We start from the raw sequence: 27,346 nt of genomic DNA, 5'->3' as shown, positions 1-27,346 counted from the left end.
CCTGCGCGTTCGGCTGCAGTCGATCTCGCCGCCTCTCGCGGGTTTGGGCGCCGGCAAAGGTTGTTCCGGGCCTGTGTGTTGCCGGCCGGCTTGGGCTGTTGTCGAGGGGTCCATGGCGCAGCCCACTGTGACGCCACGAGGCCCCGCGAGGCAGCCGGAGGCGCTGGCAGCGAAGGAAGCGGAGGCGGCCATGGAGCGGTATCAGAAGCTGCTGGCAGGTGCGGCGGCCGCGGCAGGGGGACTCTGCGTGGGTCTCAGAGAAGCCCCAGGAAGCTGAGCGCGCGGGGGGAGGCCGCTGGGACAGAGCAGGCTGCGTTGAGACGGAAGAGCGGGGGGATACGGAGAGAGAAGGGCAAAGGGGATTGTATTATGAAGAGGAAGGACGAGTCAGAACAAATGGGCATGCTCGGAACTCATTCTTGCGCCACAGTCTTTTGGCTGCTTACTCTGAAATGAGCCCTGCTGGCGGAAGTGGGGTTTTCTACCGTGTAAATATGTGGACTCTGCCTGGAAGTCTTAGAAGCCTACCTTAGAAGACTTTTCGTTATGTGTCACGGGGTGATAACAGGTTTTCAGGCACTCTTGCTTATACTCTTGTACGCATTTCACACGAAACTCTGATGTTAAAATCATGTTCTGGGACTGTGGCCTGGACTACATCGATGTGGGTGAACACATGATAGGTTGTAGGACAGCATGTATTAAGTTTCACAATAGACGGAAGTCTCCCTTTGCTTGTCTTAGTAATAATAATGTTTGCTAAAGTAATTTACTTGTGAGAACTCTCTTCCTCCATGGAACTTCTCCTACATACCAATGAGGACACAAAGCAGCTTATATAATTCTCCTGTGATTGTGCAGGGGGTTGGACTAGATGACCCTGGATGTACTTCCAGTTCGGCTGAGGGTATATGAGTGGTCCAAAGTCACCCAGTGAGCTTTTATGTCATGTGGATTTGAACCTTTGTTGCTCAGATACTAGTCCCATACTGATCACTATGCCATATTAGGTCTGTGGTGAATAATGTGTATTATGAATGAGTGAAGGTTACTGCTTAGCCATAAGGACTAACAAGGTCATTTGAAGTAAGCAAGCTAATGCTTAGTGCAACCCCCCCCCCAAAAAAAAAAACACACCAAACAAACAAAAAAATCACTGCTAGTTGGTAGCTGTCTGTTGCAGGTTGAACATTGATAAATCACTCCATTGAAGTGGTCCCGGTGAAACATCTCCCACTGACCTTGGTAAAAAGTAAAGTAAAGGTATCCCCTGTGCAAGCACGAGTCATGCCTGACCCTTGGGGTGACGCCCTCCAGCGTTTTCATGGCAGACTCAATACGGGGTGGTTTGCCAGTGCCTTCCCCAGTCATTACCGTTTCCCCCCCAGCAAGCTGGGTACTCATTTTACCGACCTCGGAAGGATGGAAGGCTGAGTCAACCTTGAGCCGGCTGCTGGGATTGAACTCCCAGCCTCATGGGCAAAGCTTTCAGACGGCTGCCTTACCACCCTGCGCCACAAGAGGCTCACTGACCTTGGTAGGTAGGAACTAACAAGTAAACTCTGTGCGAGTCCCATTTAACTTATTCAACTTAAAAAGCACTTAAGCAGTTTTTATATTCAAAATTAACAAAACAGAGGTGAAAGTGCAGGTGAAATTGGAGTACAAATCGGGTAAAACTTAGATAGCTATAAAATAAAATCAGTATATATGCAGTCATTAGTTCTTATGTTTCAGGCTCCTGAGAGTTTCTTAAGCTATTCACGATTATTTAAAGTCTTTCTATCGAGGCTGCTGCCTCGGGGGCTGCCCTGCCACTCTGCCACTGGCTCACCTTTGGTGCTCTCAGGCAGCCGCCATGGCTGGGGCTCCCCCTCGACCTGGCACTGTGCAGCTGCTGCTAGCAGTGCCCCCCAGCGGGTGGCGGGAAGTCAGGGGTGCCGGTAGGAAAGTAAATGGAGCAGGGGCTCAGGCGGTGGCGGCGACGTCCCTCAGCAAAAGACTACCCCCCCTGGGCCTCAGTAAAATTGTCAAGCGTTGACCGGTCCCCGGTGATAAAAAGGTCGGGGACCACTGCTCTAATACTTTTGGTTTCCAGAAGGCTGGTATATTCTTTACAGTAGCGGTCCCCAACCTTTCTCAGGTCAGGGACCGCCTCCGGAGTGAGGGAAGAGCCGACGGCCCGGGTGCTGCGAAAACATGCACGCTCAATTGCAGCACATGCGTGTTTTTGCCACCAGGTGGCGCTAACGCGCATGCGTGGCAACTGCGTGTGCGCATTTTCACCACTAGGGGGCGCTAACACACATGCACGGCAACAGCACACATGTGTGTTTGCGTCACCGCCATGCCGGCGGCTGTGCCTGCCTCTTCTCTTCCTTCTTGCTGCTGGCGGGGGAAGGCAGGCATGGCTGGCAGTGGCCTGGTACCGTGGCCTTTGCGGCCCGCCACTGAGCTGCGGACCGGGGGTTGATGACCCCTGCTTTACAGTAGCCTAACCCCTTCTCTTGAAACATCAGTACTCATCTTGAGTTTTTAAGTGACTAAAGTCAGTTTCTAACCACACCAGAACAGAGGTCTCTCTCTCTCTCTCTCTCTCTCTCTCTCTCACTCACTCACTCACTCACTCACTCACTCACTCACTCACTCACTCACTCACTCACTCACTCACTCACTCACTCACTCACACACACACAACTTCCCCCAGTTCTCCTGTCTGTGTTAAACTGCTCTCAATAAGGGATGAATTTCAAATGAATTCTCCTCCTCAGCATCCAGTTCAGCTGATGGTAACCAATCAGATCTCGTGGAACAGTAGGTCACTCAAGGTCCTATGTTTCTGTGAAGTTTTAACTCTTCAGACCTTCAGCTATTTGTGTAGCACTTCTAAGCTTTTAAAACTACAGCCTATCACATCATCCTTTTTACATGTAAGCGCAACTTCCTGGCCAATGTTATTTTTATAGACATTGAATGAATATAAGTAGTTGTTGGTTCAAACAAGTTTAGTTGATGTTAATAGTCTTATAGTCATAAACAAGCTTTGCATAGTTACGTTGTCAAGAATTAAAGAGGTGACTCTGTTATGTAGGCAACCAGCTCACTGAAAAGAACTGATGAATTCTTAAAAGTAGAAAATTAAACAGGTCAAAAGCAAATATGGCAAACATTGTCTTCAGGTTGACATGGACCCTTTCTTCCCAGCTATGTAGTAAGCTTTTAAAGCTGTAAACATATGAAGTCTTCAGTATGTAAATAGCTAGTACATAATTGAAACAAATACATAGGGTCTTAAGATGCAGGATGATTCATAGTGGTTTTTATCAGTTTCTTAATAGATTGCATTTTGTGCCAATTTTCCCCTTGTTTAGCTAACAAAATGAAGGTAATTTGAAAGTATACAGCAGGGGTGGCCAAATTGTAGCTCTCCAGATATCCACGAGAACTGTAGTCCATGGACATCTGGAGAACTACAGTTTGGCCATTCCTGGTATACCGATTCCTTTGGATTTGCTGCCCTTTTGCTACCCGTCAAAGGTCATGTCCCTGCCCACATCAAGGTTGTTAAACCCACTCCTCACCACCCACCATCCTCCCCCCTTTAATTCATGTATGCTTGAGTTATTCCATCACTGATTCTAGACACCTGGGAGGATAGCCTGGGGGTATTTCTAGGCAGCCTTCTATCAGGAGATAGAGCTGGGTGTCATCTGCATATTGGTGACACCCAAGCCCAAACGTCTGGACCAGCTGGGCAAGAGGGCACATAAATATGTTAAACAAGGTCAGGGAGAGAATCACACCTTACATAAGGTGACCAGATTGTCCCACTTTTGGAGGGACATCTGGGAGCACCTGGCAAATTGTACTTATGTTGCATGTAAAAATATATATATTACAATACTATTTTTGCGTTCTATGAAAATTTTTGTTGCTCCATATAGACCAAATTTCTAATCAAGACCCCCCCCCCAGTCAATGGTGTCCCACTTTACCAATGTTAAAATCTGGTCACCTTAACCTTGTAGCCCTCCACGATGGAGGTGATATTGGTGAGACTGCATCTCCTGGACAGTGACCCTCTGTCTACAGCCCCAGAGAAAGGAGATCAGCCATTGAAGGGCTGTCCCCCATTTTTCAGTGTCAGCGACATGGTGAGCCAGAAGCTCAAATTGAACACTGACATGAGAGCCAATAACATGAGCAGTGCTGACCCACCTTGGTCCAGCTGTGTCCAGAGGTTGTCCATGGTTGTTTCAACCCCATGGCCAGGTCAGAAGCCAGACTGGAATGGATCCAAGACTGAAGCTTCACCTTGGTATGCTAGTAATTGGTCCATGGCAGCCCTTTTGACCACCTTCCCCAGAAATGTTAGATACAAGATGGGCCGATTGTTGGCTGGGTTCTGCGGATCCAATGATAGCTTTTTAAGTAATGGGCAGACCACCACCTATATGGAAAGCAGGGCTTTGCAGCTGCTTGTCAATTTCAAAAATAGTCAGTTTCAATATCAGTTTCCCCACTTTGCCTGCTGCCCTTTGTGTTCCATCCAGTGAACTAATGCTAAAATGCATGCACAAAACCTGAACCACAAGGATTTAAATGGAAGGCACTTGCTGGACAGCTGTGATAGGGCAGTTGTGAATTTTATTTTATTTTAAAAAAAAAACTTTGGATGTCACCCTCCACACTTCACAAGAGATGTTCCCACTACTATTTAGAAAAGTGTGTTTTATTTTAAAATAGTAGCTGCAGAAGCAATACACCAGAGAAAAAAAGAATGGTGTGTAAAGGCAGGCACAGAATCCAAAGTCAAGCTTAAAGGCTTGTTGCTTGGAAAATCTTCAGTAAGCTGTGCTTGCATAATAAGCCGGCATCAGGAGTAGTTATTCAAACCTTATCTTTAAAGAGCAGTTTTCAGGTTTAGAATCATCCTTTGTATCCTTTAAAGCCCTATCTTGACTACCTTCAAGAGCCTGGGTGTGATCCTGAACTCCATTCTATCAATAGAGGCCCCAGAGAAATCAAACTGGCCTCAACTGGAGCCAGGGCACTGGCCTCGTGGAATGCTCTTTCAGGTGAGATCACGGTCCTGTGGGATTTAAAGCAGTTCTGCAGAGCTTGCAAGACAGAGCTATTTTTCTGATCTTCCTATGCACATGTGACATCTGCAGATATGGAAAGGTTGCCATCTCTATGCCATAAAATTAACACTTAGAACTTTACCTCTACGCCCACAATAAAATGGAAATTATGCTCCTAGGATTTTAAATGTTTTATTGTTAAATTTTTGAAACTCAACGATATTGAATTATATGCTGTAAGCCAATCTGAGCCCCCAGGGAAAGGCGGCATATCAATTTGATAATAAAGGTCTGTCTTCATTATATCGTTAGTGTTAATCCTCTGAGTTGATTAGTAATAAATCATAGAATCATAGAGTTGGAAGGGGCCATACAGGCCATCTAGTCCAACCCCCTGTTCAATGCAGGATCAGCCTAGAGCATCCTAAAGCATCCAAGTAAAGTGTGCATCCAACCTTTGCTTGAAGACTGCCAGTGAGGGGGAGCTCACCACCTCCTTAGGCAGCCTATATGATGTATTTTATTTCTTAGAATGGATCCTAATTACTTTCAATGGACAGAAAATGTATTATTTATTATCATATGATCATATGATGTTTTTAATATAGCCAGGAGATCCTAAGAAACATTTGGAGATGGTTTGCGTTTGCCTGCCCCTGCATCATGGCCATGGCATTCCCTAGAGATCTCTCTTCCAAGTGCTAGCCAGGGCTAACCCTGCTTAGCTTTTGAGATCTTCTTTGCCTGGGCAATCCAAGTTACACAGAATATGTAAAGATATTGTGACACTTCTAATTAAGAGATGAATACCTGGGCTTGGGGAATGTCAGAAAAGATATGCTTAGTCTGGCTGCTGTATAGCAGTGTTATAAACTCTGAAATTTATTACTATACCAAGTATTGCCATAATTTTGCAGTACAATTGTAACTGGAAATGTTTTGTCTGTGCTGTAATCATTTCTCTTTCAGAATTGTGGGTAAGTGGATGGAGGAAATGTTGCATCCTCCTGTACAATGATGCTTCTTTGCTTTGGCTCATTTGTGCCATTTCCATTCAGTGAAGTTACTTGGATCAAAGGCATCTGAAATATTAAATTTTCCACAGTAATTTTAAAATTGATGTCTAGTTCGATGTACTGCTGTGATAAAACCACTAGCAATATTGGTAGTTTGCACAGGAGCTTTGACTTAAAGGAGTTTTTGCAGAGACTTGTTTTCTAGGGCTAGGAAACCAGAATTAGCAAAAGATTTTCCTTGGGATTTTGTTTTATATCTGAAACATTAATTCTCAAATTCTTCATTCGGGAAGCATTTGTGGGGTATATATGTGCATTCTTTTATAACTGGTTCACTTCTCACAGATGAATGTGAACTCTATAATTTTTCCCTGTGGCAGTTGAAAAGTGCCAAGTTTAAGGGAAGAAATTAGAAGCTGTGAAGGTGGTGTCCATTTTGCTAGACAACAAAAAAGCAATATCACTTTGAAAGTTTGTTTGATAATGGCTCGGATTTTTAAAGCTAGACACCTATCTGGATGTTTCATCATCTCTCTGCTGTTTCTGCCAACTCATCATGACCATGTAATATCACAAGAGGGAATATGCTCTGCTCACTGTGCAATTATGGCACTAGCAGTTGCAGCAAACAATCTGGGATTATTATGGTTCTCCAGTGGGTAAATTAGCCAGTTTGCCTTATGATATGTCATGCAACTATCTGGCTGATTAAAATGGCCATTGAATCTTGATAGCTAATGACAGGATTTTAATAACTGTCAGTGGATGCAGCAGCCTGTGATATACTCCCCCCTGCTTACTACCACTGCTAAAGATATCAAGAGGGGTCCCTTGAAACTGAAGAAGTAGGTTTGATGTAGTTTGAACCATTTTGTCAGGTTGATGCATTCCATACTCAAAACAATACATTTTGTTTTATTTCAGGAAAAGCCCACACAGAAGGTGGCTCTGCACGGATGTCACTTCTCATCCTGGTGTCTATCTTTTTATCAGCTGCCTCTGTTATGTTTCTGGTATATAAAAACTTTCCACAACTTAGCGAGTAAGTATATGACAAATAGTTTGAATTTTATTTTTGGGGTCTCCATGGAATAAGCCGGGCTGGTTTATTAATGTACCACACTGCCAGAGCCCCCAACATAGTGTCTTCCCCCTCCCCATAGATCAGGGCTATAGACTCTCTCTTCCCCCCTTTTCCCTATTTAAGGATACTCAGAGTGACACCCCATTCCACTGGGGGGGGCTCTCTACCTCCAGTCTGGCTGCTCCTGCTGAAATTGTACTCTAATAGGGCCCCACAAATCCTTAAACCACTCCTGAGAATGATATCTGAGGATTGTGATCTTTGCTTCTCTTGGTCAGGGTTTATTTATTTATTGTTTGGATTTATATAACTGCCACTGTAAAATACTGATCCATTGCATAAAACAACAATGTCAACAGTATAAAACAATCCCCCCCATTAAAATAGAAATATAACCCTATTAAAATATAACTGGGAAGTCATATATTTATAAAATATAAATATATGATGACTTCCCATGTGGTAAGTCATACATGGTAAGATCAAAAGTCAAGCTAGCCATCACTTAGTTTTTGGTAGAACTGAATTTCCCATACCTCCTGGGAACACCTACTGCAGCGACATCCTTTCAAACTTTTGCTATTATTCAAACTTTAGCAAATATCAGTTTTATTGTGTATATTAACACTGCAAATATAAGCCAAGTTGAAATTATTATGATTACTTCAGTTGTTAGAGGTTTGCCACAAAGGAGTTGTATTTTTGTCTGTTGAAAATCCTTTGTAGAGAATGGAGTGCTGACAGTTTAGCAGACCTGAAACTGATTTTGATTTTTGAAACAAAGCCATTTCTATGGCCCCTGCCTTTGTACTTAGAGAGCTTTTTATGTGCTCAGAGTTCCCTAATTTCCCCTCAACTTCAGTTCTATAGATAAATAGAGGCATTAATTCTTTACATTGTCTGTCAGTCATTTCAGCTTTTAAGGTCTAGTACTAATGGATCCTTGTCAGTTGTTTTCTGTATTTCCCCCTTTTAAATCTCTACCACGGTTTTCCTTTTATCCTGAGTTCTACAATACTTAATGCCATATGTGCTTGATTAGTGCCTTTTTAATTAGTACTTGTAAGCCCCATAGGCTGTGAGGCACCATGATTCAGGAAGGAAATTGACAATTAAGATGGGGTACTAAACAGAGTTGAAAAAAGGCAGAGTAAGTTGTACATCTGGAAAAGTCTCCAACCTGTCAGGTCAGCGCACTAATAAAATGGGAAATTCTTTCCTTGAAGGGCTTTGAAAGAGGTAAGAGAAGCAGCCCTCTGGGGTGCTTATGTATTGGATTTCCTACCATGAGAAAAGGTTTAGTTTAAGTGACCCTCTAGATTTTTGTACAATTTTTTGTCTGTTTTTCCTGTGCTATGTTTCTTTTGTCTTTATTTTAGGGCTTCATAGTTCCCTTTAAAGTAAAGTTCTTCCTTATGAATGCCTTCCTTATAATGCCTTCCTTATGAATTAGTCTGTGATCCTGCATCTCTTGACCTATCTTGTCCAGAGTGAAAATTTTTGTGGAGTTTCTCACTTTCTATCTACCTTCTGTTTCTCACTCCCTTTTCTAGAATATGGTCTGTTCTTTGAGCTACTTCACTTCTTTGTCAGTCAGTAACCTTTTATTGGCATAAAATATGTATAAAACATATAGAAATAGGGCTTACAATTTCAACAAAATAATAAAATAGGATCTTAAAATGATTAGATAAACTATAAAAGATAAAATACAAAATAGGCAGCATATTATAAAAGCATCTTAGTTAAGACTCTGATGACTATAATGGTAACCTCTGGGTCTTTGTCAGAGAGCAGAAATTGCAAGGTCATAGATTTACTTACAGAAGGCTTGTTTCCCAGCAAAGCAACAAAACTGTCATCCCGGCATTGCTCATATAAGGGGCAATCTAACAAAATGTGTGCGATAGAGTCAGGACAGCCAGAACCACACGGACAGAGTCTCTCAGGTATGGGATATGGTTAAACCTTCCCTCTAAGACCTTTGAGGGAAAAGCATTCATTTGTGCAAGGAGAAAAGCTCTTCTTAGGGGTGGGACATTAAGAAGATGTAAATATGTAGACATAAGATTTCTTTGCATAGTGATGCCAAAGAATGCTGGAGAGCAGACTCGAGGCTGGGTAGGCATGAGTTCATGATCATAGAATCATAGAGGGAAGGGGCCATACAGGCCATCTAGTCCAACCCCCTGCTCAACGCAGGATCAGCCCTAAGCATCCTAAAGCATCTAAGAAAAGTGTGTATCCAACCTTTGCTTGAAGACTTCCAGTGAGGGGGCACTCACCACCTCCTTAGGCAGCCTATTCCACTGCTGAATTACTCTGACTGTGAAAAACGTTTTCCTGATATCTAGCCTATATCGTTGTACTTGAAGTTTAAACCCATTACTGCGTGTCCTCTCCTCTGCAGCCAGCAGAAACAGCATCCTGCCCTCCTCCAAGTGACAACCTTTCAAATACTTAAAGAGGGCTATCATGTCCCCTCTCAACCTCATTTTCTCCAGGCTGAACATTCCCAAGTCCCTCAACCTATCTTCATAGGGCTTGGTCCCTTGGCCCCAGATCATCTTCGTTGCTCTCCTCTGTACCCTTTTAATTTTATCGACGTCCTTCTTGAAGTGAGGCCTCCAGAACTGCACACAGTACTCCAGGTGTGGTCTGACCAGTGCCGTATACAATGGGACTATGACATCTTGTGATTTTGATGTGATGCCTCTGTTGATACAGCCCAAAATGGCATTTGCCTTTTTTACCGCTGCATCACACTGCCTGCTCATGTTTAGTTTACAATCCACAAGTACCCCAAGGTCTCGTTCACACACAGTGCTACCTAGAAGCGTATCCCCCATCCAGTAGGCATGCTTTTCATTTTTCTGACCCAGATGCAGAACTTTACACTTATCTTTATTAAATTGCATCTTGTTCTCATTTGCCCATTTTCCCATTGTGTTCAGATCTCGTTGAACTCTGTCTCTATCTTCCGGAGTATTTGCCAGTCCTCCCAATTTGGTGTCATCTGCAAACTTGATGAGTAGTCCCTCCACCCCCTCATCTAGATCATTAATAAATATGTTAAAAAGTACCGGACCGAGCCCTGAGGTACCCCGCTACTCACCTCTCTCCAGTCTGATGAAACACCATTGACAACAACTCTTTGAGTGCGGTTCTCTAACCAATTCCCTATCCACCTAACTATCTGAAAATCCAGATTGCAGTCCTTCAACTTATCCATCAGAACATCATGGGGAACCTTGTCAAAAGCTTTACTAAAATCCAAGTATATGACATCAACCGAATTTCCCCGATCCAGCAAACCTGTTACTTGGTCAAAAAAGGAAACTAGGTTGGTCTGGCAGGACCTGTTGGAGACAAATCCATGCTGACTTCCTTGGATCACCAAATTGTCCTCCAGATGTTTGCAGATCGCTCCCTTTAATATCTGCTCCATTATCTTCCCCACAACAGAGGTCAGACTCACTGGTCTGTAGTTTCCCGGGTCATCCTTCCTCCCTTTTTTGAAGATCGGAATAACGTTTGCTCTTTTCCAGTCCTCCGGGACATCTCCAGTCCTTAAAGAGGTTCCGAAGATGATGTACAAGGGCTGTGCAAGTTCTCTGGAAAGTTCTTTGAGTACTCTCGGGTGCATTTCATCTGGACCAGGGGATTTGAACTCATCCAGTGCAGCTAAATGCCTCTCGACAACCTCTCTATCCATGTTAACCTGCCACCCAGACACTATCCTTTGGCTACAGCCATCTCTAGATGTGCCTAAACACTTTGACCTGTGGGAAAAAACAGATGTAAAATGCACACTAAGCCTTTCTGCTTTCTCTGCATCTTTCGTTAGAGTTTGTCCATCCGCACCCAACAGTGGGCCTATTGCCTCCTTTACTTTACGTTTGCTCCTCACATAACTGAAAAATCTTTTCTTGTTACAATGGGCTTCCCTGGCCAATCTTAGCTCATTCTCAGCTTTGGCTTTTCTGATGATTGATCTACAGTGCCTAGTAACCTGTAGGTACTCTTTTTTAGAGCTCTGTCCTTCCCTCCATTTCCTGAACATTTCCCTTTTCTTTCTTAGTTCCTCTTGAAGTTCTCTGTTCATCCAAATAGGCTTCTTAGAGCTCCTGCAGTGTTTTCGTATTTCTGGAATAGTCATTGAATGCTCATGGTCCATGATGCTCATGGTCTAATATTCTCTGTTTAATAATCCGGAAGACACATTTTTCTTCCAGAGGTAGTAGGGAGTTCAGATGGATGCCAGTGGAGACTAATTTTTGTTCAATAGCCTGGAACCATCGAAATTTAAGAGGGTCACTTTTTAGACAAGTTAAAAGGCTACCAGTTTCTGCTCTAAAATAGAGTCTTACCCAAAATTTAAAAGTAGCTATCCAGGTCCTTGTCTCTACCTTAATTTGGCCAAATTCTGTGCAGATGGCATGATAGGAGACACAATTGGGAGCCCCTACAATTTGCCTATAGAAAGCAGATTGAACACCCTCAACAGATTTATTAAAAACATGAACCCATAAAGAGCATCCATACAAGAGCTGGAACATCACTTTGGCATTAAAAATTTTAATTGCTGCAGGAATAAATTGGTTACCTTTTGCAGAGAAAAATAACTGTTTTATCAGGGAAGATGAGAATTTGGCCAAATTGACAGCTCGTTGGACCGCCAGTTCTGGTTATATTGGAAGGTAACACCTAGATAATTAAATGTTTTGACTTGTTCTATTGAAGTGCTTCCAATAGACCAAGTCATTGCGTGCCAGCTCCTAGAGAAAACCAAAACTTTGTTTTACCATAGTTAATTAATAACTTATTATCTTGGCAATATTGGTAAAAGGTGGATAAGTATCATTGTAAGCCAACCCTTGTATATGAGACTATTGTAGTGTTGTCGGTATACAACAACAAAGATGGCCATTAATAGGTTCCAATTTTTGCACTAAATCATTAATGAATAAATTAAACAACAAGGGGGCAGAATACAGCCTTGTTTAACTCCAATGGTCGTTGAGATCGTAGAGGTTAAGTCTCCCTTTGAAGAATACTGGACTTGACAGGAGGTGGACACATAAAGTTTTCGGATGAGAAACACAAGTCTCAGTTCCATACCCATTTGTCGCATTTTATTCCAGAGCATATCCCTATCTGTCTTATCAAAAGCACTTTTAAGGCCTATACAAGTTGTATAGAGCCTCTTACCGTTTTGGGTCATATATTTCTCAGCCAGACATGAGAGAATTAAACAATGATCTATAGTAGAGTTACCTTGCAAGAAACCAATCTGGACCTATAATTCTTTGAGAGCGAGCCCAATCAGTTAGGCACCGTTCAAGATGTTTTGCATAAATCTTACTGATAATAAACTTTTAGGTCTAAAATTATTAGGGTCATTAAGGTCACCATTTTTAAACATGGGAACAATGACTGAGTTCAACCAAGAACTTGGGACAATCCCATGAAAATCAATTAAATTGGCCAAAGGTGGAACCCACCATTTAGGGTTGTTTTTTAAAAGTTCTGCAGAGAGGGCATCCTGACCTGGGCTTTGCCTACCTTAAGGCTCAGAAATAGTTCCTCTGCTTCGTCAGCCAATACCGGGGACTATTTAGGGACATTAGTTGGAATGGAGTCATTCAGCAGATTTTCTGGAGCTGGAGATTTAAATAGAGCAGTAAAATGATCAACCCAAACTTGGGGGTCAATAATGAGTTCTAAATTACAAGTCTTCCCATTCAAGGGTTCCCTTACAGCTGACCAGAATGCTTTGGAATTTTTGGATTTAACAATATCAAATAGGCGGGCCCAATTATCATGAGAATAAAGCCGTTTTTTCTCTCGGATAAGATTATTATACTGTTTTTTTTTGTCCGAAGTAACTATAGACATTAGACTGATCCTCTGACAATCGAACCTGTCTAAAGAGCTCTCTCAGGTTTTCTTTCTTTCTTTCTTTCTTTCTTTTTTTTTTTTTGAGATATGACATTCTTGGTCAAACCAGGAAGGATTGCTGCCTGAGTTACAAACTGGTTGTGCTTTAAGGCCGCAAAGGTCAACTATCTGAGAATACAGATCTACAGCGGTCATAGATGAGCATGAGTTAATTAAAGTCTCCCTAAGTTCTGTCATTCTTTCAGATTCCAAAAGGGATGTAATTTCTTTCTCCATCTTAGCGGACCATCTAATCCAGGGGTAGTCAAATTGCGGCCCTCCAGATGTCCATGGACTACAATTCCTAGGAGCCCCTGCCAGTGAACGCTGGCAGGGGCTCCTGGGAATTGTAGTCCATGGACATCTGGAGGGCCGCAGTTTGACTACCCCTGATCTAATCCATTTCAAACAAGATTCAGTGGGAGCTGCTGATAGAGATACACTGGGACTGTAAACATCTATCCCAGTGTGATCCCAGTTTAGTCAGTGGAAGGTGGTCACTCTTAGTACGCAACCCTATAGAGAAGGAAGATATATTTTGGAAGCAGTTAAAAGTGCATGAACCATAACCAATCACACTCTGTCCTTGGGGGGACATGAATATGATATCTGCAGATGCGGAAAACTTCTTTTGACCATTTCATACCAGAAAATTGTGCTCTCTACAGAATTCAGTTAATTTGATCCCTGCCTCATTAATGACACTGTCCTTTGAATTCCTTAAAGGCCAAAGAGAAGGAGTAAGTCCTCATCATCTTCCCCAAAACCCAACCTTGCAAAGATATCGTTATTATTAGTGCCAATTCAAGCATTAAAATCTCCTACAATCTTTTAGTGCTGTAGCTCAGTGGTCCCCAACCCCCCGGGCTGGGGACCGGTCCCGGTCCGTGGATCAGTCGGTATAGCTTAGATAGCTATAAAATAAAATCAGTATATATGCAGTCATTAGTTCTAATGTTTCAGGCTCCTGAGAGTTTCTTAAGCTATTCACGATTATTTAAAGTCTTTCTATTGAAAGTTCCAGTGTTTTCCTCATATACTTCAGTACACTTTCTTTGAGTATTCTCTAATACAGTGGTCCCCAACCCCCCGGTCTGGGGACCGGTCCCGGTCCGTGGATCAGTCGGTACCGGGCTGTGGCTCCTCCTCCCCAGCTGCTGCCTCAGGGGCTGCCCTGCCACTCTGCTGCCAGCTCACCTTTGGTGCTCTCCAGCGGCCGCCATGGCTGGGGCTCCCCCTTGGCATGGCACTGCACAGCTGCTGCTGGCAGCGCCCCCCAGCGCGCGGTGGAAGTCAGGGAAAGCAAGTGGAGCAGGGGCTCAGGCGGCGGTGACGTCCCTCGGCAAAAGTCTACCCCCCCCCGGGCCTCTGTAAAATGGTCAAGCGTTGACCGGTCCCCAGTGATAAAAAGGTTGGGGACCACTGCTGTAGCTGATCCCTTCAGTCTTGCACTTTGTCTTCATCTGCAAGCACATGGTTATAACGCCATGCTTGGAGCAATCTTTGCTTTGCTTTGGAGCAATAAAACCTTTGGATAAATATGTACAAGATCAGGCTGCTGTGTTCTGGCTTGCTCTCTTTAAACTTTTTATCCAGTATATTTCCAACCCGAGAAACTGCTTCATAGTTCAATACTACAAATGATTCTTGTTTAAAACAGAATGTTTTCCATCTGTTACTGTTAGCTATTAAAATCTTTCTGTTGCGTTTATGTTCATATTTATGTTCATTTTGAATGACTAATGTTGGAAAGGTGAGGAGAGAGGTTAGAAATTTTTATCAGCAAAAATTGCTTGTGAATTTTTGTTGGTCCCTTCAAACCTGAAGGATTTGCAAAGCTATGTGCTGTTAAGCGTATGACTTACGCATAGTGAGAGGAGAATGACTTTGAAAACGTAACATGCTCAGACGGTTCATTAACATACATATCCCATATCTTAATATGCTCTTGATTTAGGTCTCCATGCATTATATTTTCTGTGCATAGCCTATATATTATTATATATATATGCAGATGGGACACATGGGCACGGATTCTCTCAGACCAAGGGATGGAGCAAATAGTATGAACAGTGCATTTGTGACCTTCTTCCCATCACAGCCCATAGGCTTGCTGGACCAGCCTCTTAATTTTGTGGTCATGACACAGCATGTGTCTCCATTAGTGATTTGCTTGGTGAAAGTTTTATCTGTTATATTTTGGTAACTTCTTTCTTTCCTTGTTTTTCAAATAGGGAGGAGAGAGAATGTATAAAGATACCCAGAGACATGGATGATGCTAAAGCCTTAGGAAAAGTGCTCTCTAAATACAAAGATACCTTCTATGTACAAGTGCTAGTAGCCTATTTTGCTACATATGTTTTGTATCCTTTTTATATGAAAAATATACATAATTTCATGAAATGTGGTGTGTTGATAGTGCTTGCTGTGTTAAAGCACATATTTGATCAAATATAGTTGGCTTATGCTAATAGAGCAGCCCTGGAGGGGGAATTGGAATAGGGAGCTGACTAACTCCCAACCCTGACATAGCTTGGATATACACTGCAATAAAGGGCATTTATGCATCACAACCATGTGCCCACAGAGTTATGGCGAGAACCCCAGCACCAGCAGAAATGTGAGCCTGTCAGTGGGGTATGGCTCCAGACAGTCAGCTCCCAAAGTATTTTAAGTATTGCCAACCCAAAGAACAGGCACAGAATTGTGCAGGCAAAATGGCAGTGTAGCCTATTGGTTGCCATGGTAATTCCCTTTTCACATACACACATACACACACACATACACTGCTGTGGCCATGCCCTTGGGCACGGGGACCCCCCCTAGCAGCCCACACCCCTCCCTGCCAAGTCCTGCAGCGGGCATGCTCCGAGGACTGCAATGAAGCCTTCCCCACCCGCAGCCTGCCCCCCTCCCCTCTGAGTGCCCGGCTTCCCTGCAGGCTTCAGAGCAGGCCCGCCGCGTCGCCAATGCAGCGGGCCTGCTCAGAGAGTCTCCAGCTTCCCTGCAAGGAAGCCTCCGCTGCCCCCGCTGAACTCCAGCCATTCAGGTAATGAGCCAATCTGATGTAATTCTTGTTAGTCCAGATGAAAAGCCAATCGGAAGGTGCTTTGCGCCTTCTGATTGGCCCCTCACCCGGATTGGCTCCGCCCCTTTCTCCGCCCACTTAGGACTTAGCGAATTATGAAGACCACTGCTCCCAACGGTCACAGATAGCAAGAAAGCCATTGCAACCGGGAATGCAATGGGCGCTAGGACCCAGGGGACACCAGCAGGTGCAGGTCTCTCTCTCGCAGCAGGAGCCATAGGAGGTAATCAGGAGTCGTTTGCAGTTTGGCAGGGCTCTCTGTGTCTGCGTGTCTCTCTCAGACGTCTGAGAGCAAAGTGGCTAGTGTCCAGGAAAGGAGGGTGGGAGCTGGAGAGGGAGGGCCAATCAGGGTGTGGCCAGCTTTGCTGGCCACACCCTGACTGGCCCTATTGCATCTCGGACAGCCAGGACACTCTCCACCCCCAGGGCTGTTTCACAAATATTAAGATGAATAATGGATGGATAAGGATACACAAACAAACCTGCTTGTGAGGTCTGAATTTGCTCAACTTTCAGTAGCTTGATTGTAATGCCTGTGGTGTAGTGGTTAAGTGGCAGCCTCTACTCTGGAGAGCCAGGCTTGATTCCCTGCTCTTCCACATGCAGCCAGTTTGGTGACCTTGGGCAGGTCAGATTCCTGTTAGAGCTGATCTCATAGCAGTTATGTCAGAGCTCTCTTAGCACAGGGTGTCTGTTGTGGGGAGAGGAAGCGAAGGAGATTATAAGCTGCTTTGAGACTCCTTTGGGCAATGAAAAATGGTGTATAAAACAATATATAAATTATGTTTTTGGAAATTACTTTCAATTCTTGATTTTATAAATGCTGAATCATAATTTGATCCTTAACTGAAAATAATCTAGCCTGCAAACGTTTGCTATTCCTGGATCTATATTTTTGAGTATACTCTCGGGATTTCTCTACCCATTCCCCTTAGCCTTGTTTCTTGTCTGCTTGGTAAGTATTGTGTTTTCCCCAGTACCTGGGGATGTGTTTTCTCCTTCCAAATGTTTATTAGTGATATTTGATCTGTTGTCCAGAAATAATTGTGAATAATTACAAAGCTGAAAGTCTGACTTGTAACAGTTATTAAAATGATGTACAAAGGTGTTCTCTACTTAATGGATACTTGGCTAGACAGACAGCAGTCCTAGGTTTATGTTTCACCGATGACAAGGTGACAAGAACCAATAACTGAGATATTAAAACAGGGCTTGTTTCCTTCCATTTGGGTTCCTAATGCTGAAACAAAGGAATGGAACATGTAGTGGAAGCACAGCATTTAGTAGTGAAGGCAGTGAGCAACTAAGGCTTTCTCTTGACATGAATGGAGACCCATAAGTTAGTGGGCCAGACTTTCAGACAAGGATTACTCTCTGGGGTGCTGAATTATTTAGTAATCTGATAAATGTTTTTGACACTGCAAAAACACCACTTTCTGATTAGCAATGATCAATTAACATGGAGAGCATTCTAAAAATTTGTAGTTCCTACAGGCGGACTGAAATGGCACTGTCTTAGGAGGGAGTATTATTTTTGAGTATAGATCTGCCCTTTACTACAGCATAATAAAAAATAAATATTGTTACTGCATCTTAATTACATGCAGAATGGGTTGCAGAAGGATATTGAAAATATAAGAAGAACTCTGCTGGATCAGACCAGTTGACAATCTAATCCAGCATCTGCCACACACAGTGGCCAACCATTTACTCTGGAGGACCAGCAATAGGACATAGAGGCCAAGGCCTTATCCTGATGTTGCCACCTGGCACAAGTATTCAGAGGCTTACTACCTATGAATGTGGAAATTCTCTTTAGTCACCATGGCTAGTAACCACTGATCTAACCTCCATGAATTTGAATAATCCCCTTTTAAAGCCATCTGCTTGTGGCCATCAGTTAATTAATTTCATTTGTTTGAAGAAATTAAGTGGTTTGAAGGATAGAACTGTACCATTCAGCAGTAGTTACCAAGGACTGTTTCTGTATGGAAATGATAATTGAGAAGAACCCAATTAATTATTTTTGTTATTCATTTGCAGTGCTCTGGTCTTGGGGCTTCTTTCTGTTATATGTTGTCCTATTTAGTTGGGAGGCCAATTGTGTATAGATATCTGACAGAAAAAGCAGTAAAATGGTCAAAACAGGTAAGGTTACTTGACTTGAATGCCTCTTCAGTATTTTTATTAATTATTATTTAAAGCATATTTATTCTATTTTTCCACCCAATCAGGGTCCATAAGACAGTGAACATAGTTTAAAACATTTGAGCAATTAAAACACAGTTATAAAGTAATTCAGTTAAAACACATAAGCAAACAACATTAGGAAGACGGCCAGTAGCCATTATTGGGGGTATGCCAGATAAAAGAAGTCTTCACTTGCTGCTGAAAGATACCAATAGAGGGAGACAGATGAATCTCCCTGGGGAGTGGGTTTCAAAACAGTAAAGGTATGTTTAAGTACTTGGGAAGGATATGTAAATCGTCCATTTTTCTACTACAAATCAAAAGTGTTAATAGGTTATCTCCCAAACTAGAAATTATATTAGATGCTACTTTTAGAATAACAGGAATAATAATGTTATTACTACCTGAAGATATTTGTGCTTCAAGAAAATCAGCATTAAGAAATATATAGGTGAATGTGAGCATTTCTAACAGATAATTGTATCAAGGTCAGAGAACTTTTCATTAGCTGCATAAGAGATTCTATGAAAAGTGAAAGCTCCTCTACTAATATTAGCTGATTTTTTAATGTACTATATATTTCATTCATTTGCTCATTCATTCTTGGATTTATTGGCCAGCCCCGTCACGCCTGCTGTCTCGGGCTGGGTAACAGCATTCAAAGTTCAATATTCCAACGTTCAATAATACAGGAGTGATAAAATCATAAACAGATAAAACATCAGAAGAGTAAACTGTTGCTGACATCTCCATTGCTGGTCATTCTTAGTGCGTAGCAGATGGGAGGGCACATCTGGATTGCAGCAAGTGAGGTCTTTAGTGCTGGTATCGTAAATGGTCTGAGCGTAAGAGCTCCATCTTACGGAATTGCTGTAGTTCCGTTAGAGCCTTGATGTTCTCAGGGAGCTCATTCCACTAGGCTTGTTATAGCCACGATAACTATTTATTGAGGAAGAATATTGTGAATGTGTACCTTTATTTCATCTGCCAGATGTTTACATTCTGATTTTCAAGTTGTATTAATGCAATAAGAATTAGACAAGCAAATTTCTAGGACAGGATTTTTTTTAATTCAGGATTTTTATTTCCTACAGGTTGAACGGCACAGAGAACACCTCATTAACTACATAATATTTTTGAGAATAACTCCTTTCCTTCCTAATTGGTTTATCAATATAACCTCTCCTGTAATAAATGTGCCATTGAAAGTATTTTTCATTGGTACTTTTCTTGGTAAGAATTCTGATTAATATTCAAGACTTCCAAGAATGTAATTCAGATTTACATTTTGCATGATGTCTTAGTATATATCGCCATCTAATGGACAGTTGTAAAAGAAATGTAACTTTCATGTTCTTTTTTGTGTGTTCTTAATTGGCTTGTTCTGTGTCTGCGCATGATTTTGTATTATGTAAAATTACATTGCATTCATTTTGTGGGTGCTTGCTGGCTCCAAAAGCACACAGTCTCATGTTTCATTGTTAATACTTCGGCCTATTCTAGCTTTCTGGCCTCAGAGGGTTATTTAGACTGAACTCTTGGTATTCCATGTAAGATTTGTATTGTTATTGTTATTATTATTAAAATTTATTAACCACCACTCCCGAGACTGGCTTGTGGCAGGTTACAATTGTCCATGCTAAAAACCCCAGTAAAATCCCATTAAAACAATCCCAGGACACACAAACATACAACAAGAAACCCAACAAGTCCTCAATCTCCCATCTCCCCCATTAAAACATCTAATGAGGGGAATGGGAAGAGGCAGCCATAATTAACAGATGGTCTAGCGCCGGGGAACTCCCAATCAGATCTTCCTCGCTGCCCTGGCCTCAAACATAAACGTGGCAGAAGAGTTCCATTTTGCAGGCCCTGCAGAAAGCTGATAGCTCCCACAGAGCCCTCAGCTCCATCAGGAGTTCATTCCACCAGGACCAACAAGGCCCTAGCCCTGGTCAAGGCCAGGCACTCTTCTCTGGGGCCGGGAACTACCAACAAGCATAAGGTTCTGTGGGGGGTATAGGACCTCAGGTATGTGGGTCCCAGACCATAAAGGGCCTTAAAGGTCAAAACAAAAACCTTGAACCAGATCCAGGCAGCAACTGGTAACCAATGCAGCTGCCTCAGTACAGGCTGGATATGGGCCTTCCAAGATGTTCCTGCGAGGGCCCTAGCAGCCGCATTTTGCACCAGCTGCAATTTCTGCCCAATACTTCCCAACCATAGGACCTCTGTCTTGGAGGGGCTGAGTTTCAGATGATTCAGCCACTGCTTCCAAACATCTGGCAAATGGTTCCGAGGGGGAGACTGGGCGGCTATACATGAGGAGATAGAACTGCATGTCATCAGCATACTGATGACAGCCCAGCCCAAAACCCTGCACCAGCTGGGCCAGAGGACACATAAAGATGTTAAAGAGCATAGGGGAGAGAACCCACACCCTGAGTGACTCCACAAGGGAGTTGGTAGGAGTGCAACAACTTCTCCCCCACAGCAACCCTCTGGGTCCGGTTATGGAGAAAGGAGCATAACCAGCTAAGGGCTGTTCCCTGTGTCTCTGTCCCAGCGAGGCAATGGGCCAGCAGTTCATGGTCGACCTTATCAAAAGCGGCCAACAGAACAAACATGGCTGTCCCGCCCCAATCCAGCTGGCAACATAGATCATCCATTAGGGCGACCAACACCGTCTCCATCCCATCGCCAGGATGGAAGCCAGACAGCTATGGATCGAGAGCTGAAGTTTCATCTAAAAATGCCAGGAGCTGGTTAGCCCTTTCAACCACCTTGCCCAGAAATGCCAAATGCTAAACCAGTAGCTGGCTGGGTCCCATGTAGTAGCTGGCTGGGTCCCATGGCAGTAGCTGGCTGGGTCCCATGGATTCAGTGATGGTTTCTTAAGGAGAGGACAAACCAGTGCGCCCTTTAGCAGCTCAGGAAACTCCCCAGTAAACAGGGAGAAGTTGATAATATCCCTGAGCTGGCCTCCTATCCACTGGCCACCTCCTTTGAGGAGCCAAGATGGGCAGGGATCCTGCGCCATCCTGCCCCCCCCACCCCGCCGATGGCGCAGCTTCCCCTGGGCCCTCCAAGCAGGCCCAGGGGGAAGCTATCCTCGGCTCCCTTCCCTGGTGGTGAGCCCAGTGGCTGGACTGCCTACTCACAGTGGTCAGTGCAGCTTATGGCCAGAGCTGTGACTTGTGCTGGTGAGGGCCCAATCGGAAGGCGCTTTGCACCTTCCAATTGGGTCCTCACCCGACTGGCTAGAACTGCTGTCTGTCCTGGTGAGGGGCCAATCGGAAGGTGCTTCGCAGACTAGTCCCGCCCACTCTCCATCCACTAAGGGATTAGCCTTTTATGTAAATAGCAAACACTCTTTACAGATACTTAAGAATTCCATTTGCTTCTGTCTTCACTTATACTGCCTTTATAACTGGGATTATACTCTTCAAAGTTCATTGACATCACTGGGCTTGGAAGGGTGTAGCTCTGTTTAGGATGGCACTCTTCGTTCCCTTCCTGTCCATGTTGAAATGAGTTGATGAGCAGAAATGATACCTGCAGTCAGCCATTTCAGGTCAGCTTGAGGGTTATCTAAAAGGCTTTTAACTCTTCCAAATATCTGGTAGTAATGAAAACTTATCTACTGGAATTTCTGGAGTGCTTTTGGATGGGGGCAGGAGTGGGTAAAGAGAAAGAAGCTGGCCCTGGTAAATAGGTACTGCCTGTAAATTTTAAAGGGACATCATGAGAACTCCAGAGGCCAGGTCTACTCCCATAAAAAATAATGGCTCTTTAAACTCTAAAGGGACAAGATAACGTCAAATAGATGTTAGAGAACTAGAATTTATGGATAATGAAACAGACTGCAAAATGGATTTCTGCTGGTTATCTGAATACCAGGGGCAAAGCCCGTTGTCTCCAAGAATACAACTGGCGCTAGAGCTTGGCAGTGGGAAGAGGAAGGGGAGGAGTTGTCCAGTCTGTAAGGGCATGGGGTTGTCATGTGTGTTGTGTGGGAGGTTGTGGTGGCATGGTGGCAAATGAGGCGATGGGTGTGGAGAACCTGTGGTGTGGAATGTTCATTGATTGTGGGAGAGGACTGACCTTTGGGAATTGTGGCATAGTGGTTACAGATAAGCTTTCCAGAGCCATGTCCTCAGATATGTGAAGGGAAAATCAGACTGGAGACTCTTCTTAGGGGAAGATTACATGGCAACCAATTCCCCCCAGTTCTGCGTCATTTCCCTTCTTGTGTGAATTAGGCCACATTCACCGAAATGCCCCTCTGCCCTAATACACATAGGGTAGTCACAGTACACAGGTGTCCACCCTGTTCCTTCTGTCTGCCATATTTTCACTGTTGGTAAAATGTTATGTGCCCACATGCTTCTTTCATGGTTGCTCCTTAGAAGAACGGATTTTTGTACCCTATTGCTTACTACCCAAAGGAGTCTCAAAGCGGTTTACAAACACCTTTTCCATTTCTCTCTCCACAATAGTCAACCTGTGAGGTATGTAGGGTTGTGAGAGATCTGAGAGAACTGGGAATGGGCCGCAGTGACCCAGCAGGCCTCAGGTGTCTCAAAGCATTTTCCAATCGTCTTCCCCTTCTCTCCCCATAGCAGACTCCCCATGAGGGAGGTGGGGTAGCGAGCCTCGCAGGGAAGCTGGCAACCCTAAGAGGAAGACTGTCTGTGCACAGCAGTCTTGACCTTAGTAAGGTTTTTAATACTGTTTTTTTATTTGCCAGGCCAAGGTTATTTGGCAGTTACTATTTCAGTGATGATGTGTCTCCAAACATTTACTTGTTCTCTATTTAGTTTCAGGCTGTAAATATTTATTTAGATCTTCCTGCACTTTCCAGACTCACAGGACTGATGCTGGTCTGCCTGTCTGCGCCCCAGAATACAAACAGTTGCTGGTAAGGGCTGGCCATAGCCCATAGCCCAGGAGGGACACACCTGCACTGCTCCCTCCCAACTGCAGGCAAAAATGGCTCATTTGAAGGCTGGATCCCTCAGATTGTACGATTTTGAAGTCCCACCTCCAAACCTCCAGGAATATTTCCAACCCAGGGGTAGCCAACCTACAGGTGTGGCCTGGAGAGCTCCTGGAATTACAGCTCCCCAGGCAGAAAGGGCTACTTTGGACAGGGTTGTGGTAGAGAAGAAACATTTAAAGCTTCCCACACAGGTTGTTGTTGAATTGAAAGACTTGAGGCCTACTGCACAGGGTTGTTGTGCAGATGAAACAGGAGACAAAAGAGCCAGCTTCCTCTGCAGAATAACGCTGTGCAGTGGCCTCAAATCTGCAGAGTTGCAAAGAAGAAAGACACATGGCTTGGCTGTGTCTAACCCCCGGCCAGAGCAGTATTTTAAGTGAGAAGGGGCTTTTCTGTGGCCTCCCTGTCAGCCAACTGTTTGGCAGAAGGGGAAAGTTCCCCCCCTCAAAAGGAAGGCCCTCAGGCTCCCCTGCATTGCTCTTGGAAAGGCCTCCCTCCCCTCAGTCAGGGCCTGTCAGAGGCTCCTTCGCAGCAGGCCTGAAGGGGGGGAGGGGAGCACTCTGCAGCCTCCTGCCAGCTCTGTCAGGGTTCTGAGGCCATTTGCAGTTGGACATGGCAGTTAGGAGAGCCTTGGGGCGAAAAGGGCTGGCGCAGCCTCTGTTCTCATCCTCCTTGGCAGCCCTGCTGACCTCCTCTCCCTTTTGGTGGTCAGGAGCAGACTGGCAGCCAGACTGGGCTGGGTGAATGGAATTTTGGTCTGTCCTGGTGAGGGGCCAATAGGAAGGCACTTTGCGCACCTCCCCATTGGCTGCTTGGCCCTGGATGGACACTCGGAGGGCCCAATCAGGAGCCGCTTCGCCCTAACTCCTCCCCAGGTGGCCTTACTCTTTTATTTAATAGGACCCTGTCCTATTTAAAGATGAGACTGAAATGGATAAAATGGAATTTTTAAAAGTGTATCCCCTCCCCCCACTTGACATTTTTAAAGTGCTGAATTTCCCCACACCTTCTTGGCTTTAATTAGTGTATATAAAAGAAACAAAAAGTATCAAATGTTTTGGGGACCAGAGGAAGGAAGAGCAAAATAAACCAGTTTGGGGCTTCTCCCTTGCCTTAGGAGACACATTTATAGTTAATGATTATGACAACAGAACAAACTCCAGCATATGGAAGAAGCTGCTGCTAGATGAACATATTACACTTCATATACTAACTAGTTTCAAAGCCCCTTTATAAAAAGGGGTTTTGAAAGGGGAGACCGGCAGGGAGGGAACCCCCAGCAGGCGCGCTTCGCGCGACTGCTGGGGGTTGCCTCGGGCGGCTACAGTGTAGTAAAATGGCAGTAGGGGGTGAGAAAGAGATCAGATCTATGGATTTTCTCTTCACACTATTCTGGATGGGCTTCAGATTTAATAAAGTTTAAAATATCACTTTGCTTTCAAGCTCTTCATTGTTTCTGATCTGTTCTCAATTCTCTTTCCAGGTGTTGCTCCACCATCTTTTGTAGCCATTAAGGCTGGCACAACACTTTACCAGCTTACAACTGCAGGTGAAGCTGTTTCTTGGAACTCTGTTTTTGTTCTCATGATTCTGGCTGTTCTGTCTATTCTGCCAGCCGTCTTCCAGAAGAAACTGAAACAAAAATTTGAATGAAGGTCAGCCTGGATCTACTTTCCCATTTTTCATCTCAGGATCAGCACTATTTGTATGATCACTTTTATATTGGATCTTTAACAGTTAAAAAAAGGAGATGATCGTAAGAGAAACACATTTCTGAACTTCTTGCTCAATTTTATTTATGGGGCACAAAGGCGAAGTAATTGCTGTTGGAATAAAAGTGACTATAGCTTTTTAAAAAACTCGAGAAGAATTGTTTTAACTAACGTGTAATATTTAATTTGAACAATAATATATACATGCCTTATCTGATGAGTGTGTGACTTGATGAGTTAATGTGAATAATTCATTCCTGTTCCCCCTTTCTGTTCATTCCTTCATTGTTTATAAATCCTGAAGAATAACGGACAACCCAATGGAATAATGGATTTCTTGAGTAATATGAGCAGGGACGGATAATTTGAGCAATGATGCAATTGTTCCTGCATTTCTTTTTGCCTGTTGGTTTTGATATTAACCATAGAAATGGTGAAAGGTATCAAGTGACTTTTTTTTTTTTACAGATGGGGGGTGGGGAATCACTTGACACATTAAAATGTTAGAAGTTGAAAAGTTTGCCAGTATTTCAGATGGATGACTGCTGTTTCCAAAATTGTTAAAATTGTATTAAAACAATTGTTCAGTTGTCAAATGTAACAGTGATCATCAGCAACAGCAAGGGGAAACTCCTGCAAATACTTCATTATGTGGATTAAGTATGCATCATTTTTTAGATTTTAAATTGTGGAACATGACCAAGCAGAACTTGAAATCTTCACCTCTGATCCAGAATGCCATGGGTGCCCCAGTTGTGTATACCATGCACTGACAAGCACATTACCTCATTTGTTTTCATGAGCTTGCAGATGAAATAAATGAGAAACACCTGAATCTGTGGCAACTTTTACACTCAAGAGGAAGCATACATGTATACATGAGCAACCCTGTATAAATTGAATGTTTTGTACATTGTTCTTGCAACTTGGAAGAAATGTGCCTCTTCTGACCGAAGGTTGGCTGATCAATTGTAAAGCTAAGATTCATTTTCAAAATGGAACAGATTTATTGCTGTTTCTTTTCAAATATTATCAGAAACCAGGTATTTTAAAACCATTATTGCTGTGGACAAAGGGTATTTTGTTTTCTGTTGTAGTACTGTGCCTGTTTATAATGGATCTTAGGCATCTACACACCATCACTACGAATAACTACTTTGTATAGTCATTTCTGCAAGAAGTTATGCACCAGGCAGTATACCTGTCACTTGACCTTTTTAAATTTCATAATCAAATCCAGATTACATGTCAGTTTCCTATCTTTCTCTGAGTCAAAGCCAACTTGCAAAGCATAGCACACAGGTGGTTATGCACATATAATACTGGCTTTACTGAAGTAGTCAGAGTTTACTGGACTGTATCTGTTGCCCCCCTCTTGGCTCCTTTTAAATTAATGGGCTTCTTTTCGCTCTCTGAATGTAAACTCCCTACTACTTGGTTTATAAGCCATCCAAAGTGTAGCGCATTGCTTTGACTAAAGGTCCTATGTCCTAAAGCACACTTCAGCAAATAAGTTTTAATTCCAGACTATGGAATTCTTCAGATTTCTTTTTCGCCAATTCAAAACCAGTTGAGGACAAACAGTACTGTAACAAATTCAAACTAAAGTCCCCTGAATGCTTGGCAAATAATATAAGATGTAAAATTAACCGTTATATGATATAGAAATGTTTGGGCACTAGGCACAATACACACAGAGTGTGTAACAAATCTTGTGAAAAATAGAAAGAAACAGTATGGAAATAGATGTGATTTCAGAGCTCTGTGATTGGTTGTACTTTCTCTTTAAATATGTATAATCATGCACACTGCAGATTTGAGTTGAGATGTTGATGGTGATGTCAGAATTCAAAGCACCTACTTGGTCTCTATGTAGTTTACTCAAATGTATATAGAGAAAGCAATATGTAGAGAAAGGTTTATCCTTTGCTCGCTTACAATCAGAGTTCATATTGGGTCTCCATGTTTCATATTTGTTGACATTTGGAGAGATGGGAGAATCTGATTGCTAGTCTCCAGTGTCTTACTCTCCATTTCTGACCATTAGTTATAAACTAAGTTTTATTTTTCTCGTGCCCATTGTCTACTTTTAAATCTAGTTCTACAAACAGAAAACATTATGCAGGGTTACTGTTGCTGGTAATTCTGTGGTCGAAGTTGCACAGCACTTGCTTAACTGAATTGGGTGCTAATTAACAAATTTTGTAGCAGTCACGCTTTTGAGAAAATG

At 43.3% G+C, this 27,346-nt stretch overlaps 1 protein-coding gene across 2 annotated transcripts; it reads left to right on the top strand.

The window, feature by feature from the left end:
* TMEM41B (transmembrane protein 41B) lies at window positions 1-27,185 on the top strand. Of its 2 annotated transcripts, XM_077321772.1 has the most exons (8): window positions 78-218; window positions 4,952-5,078; window positions 7,025-7,142; window positions 15,359-15,487; window positions 17,074-17,167; window positions 18,256-18,360; window positions 19,497-19,635; window positions 24,888-27,185. In XM_077321772.1, exons 3-8 carry the CDS (start codon window positions 7,057-7,059, stop codon window positions 25,055-25,057), a joined length of 723 nt encoding a protein of 240 aa, XP_077177887.1. In that variant the 5' UTR covers window positions 78-218; window positions 4,952-5,078; window positions 7,025-7,056; the 3' UTR covers window positions 25,058-27,185. The 2 variants fall into 2 exon arrangements, with proteins under 2 accessions (XP_077177886.1, XP_077177887.1); XM_077321771.1 differs by lacking the exon at window positions 4,952-5,078 and having other exon boundaries at window positions 1-218.
* Window positions 27,186-27,346: the final 161 nt, after the last annotated feature.

This window comes from Paroedura picta, chromosome 2 (genome assembly GCF_049243985.1).
Source record: "Paroedura picta isolate Pp20150507F chromosome 2, Ppicta_v3.0, whole genome shotgun sequence".
Classification (NCBI taxonomy): Eukaryota; Metazoa; Chordata; class Lepidosauria; order Squamata; family Gekkonidae; genus Paroedura; species Paroedura picta.
This window is presented reverse-complemented; position numbering and strand designations above follow the sequence as displayed.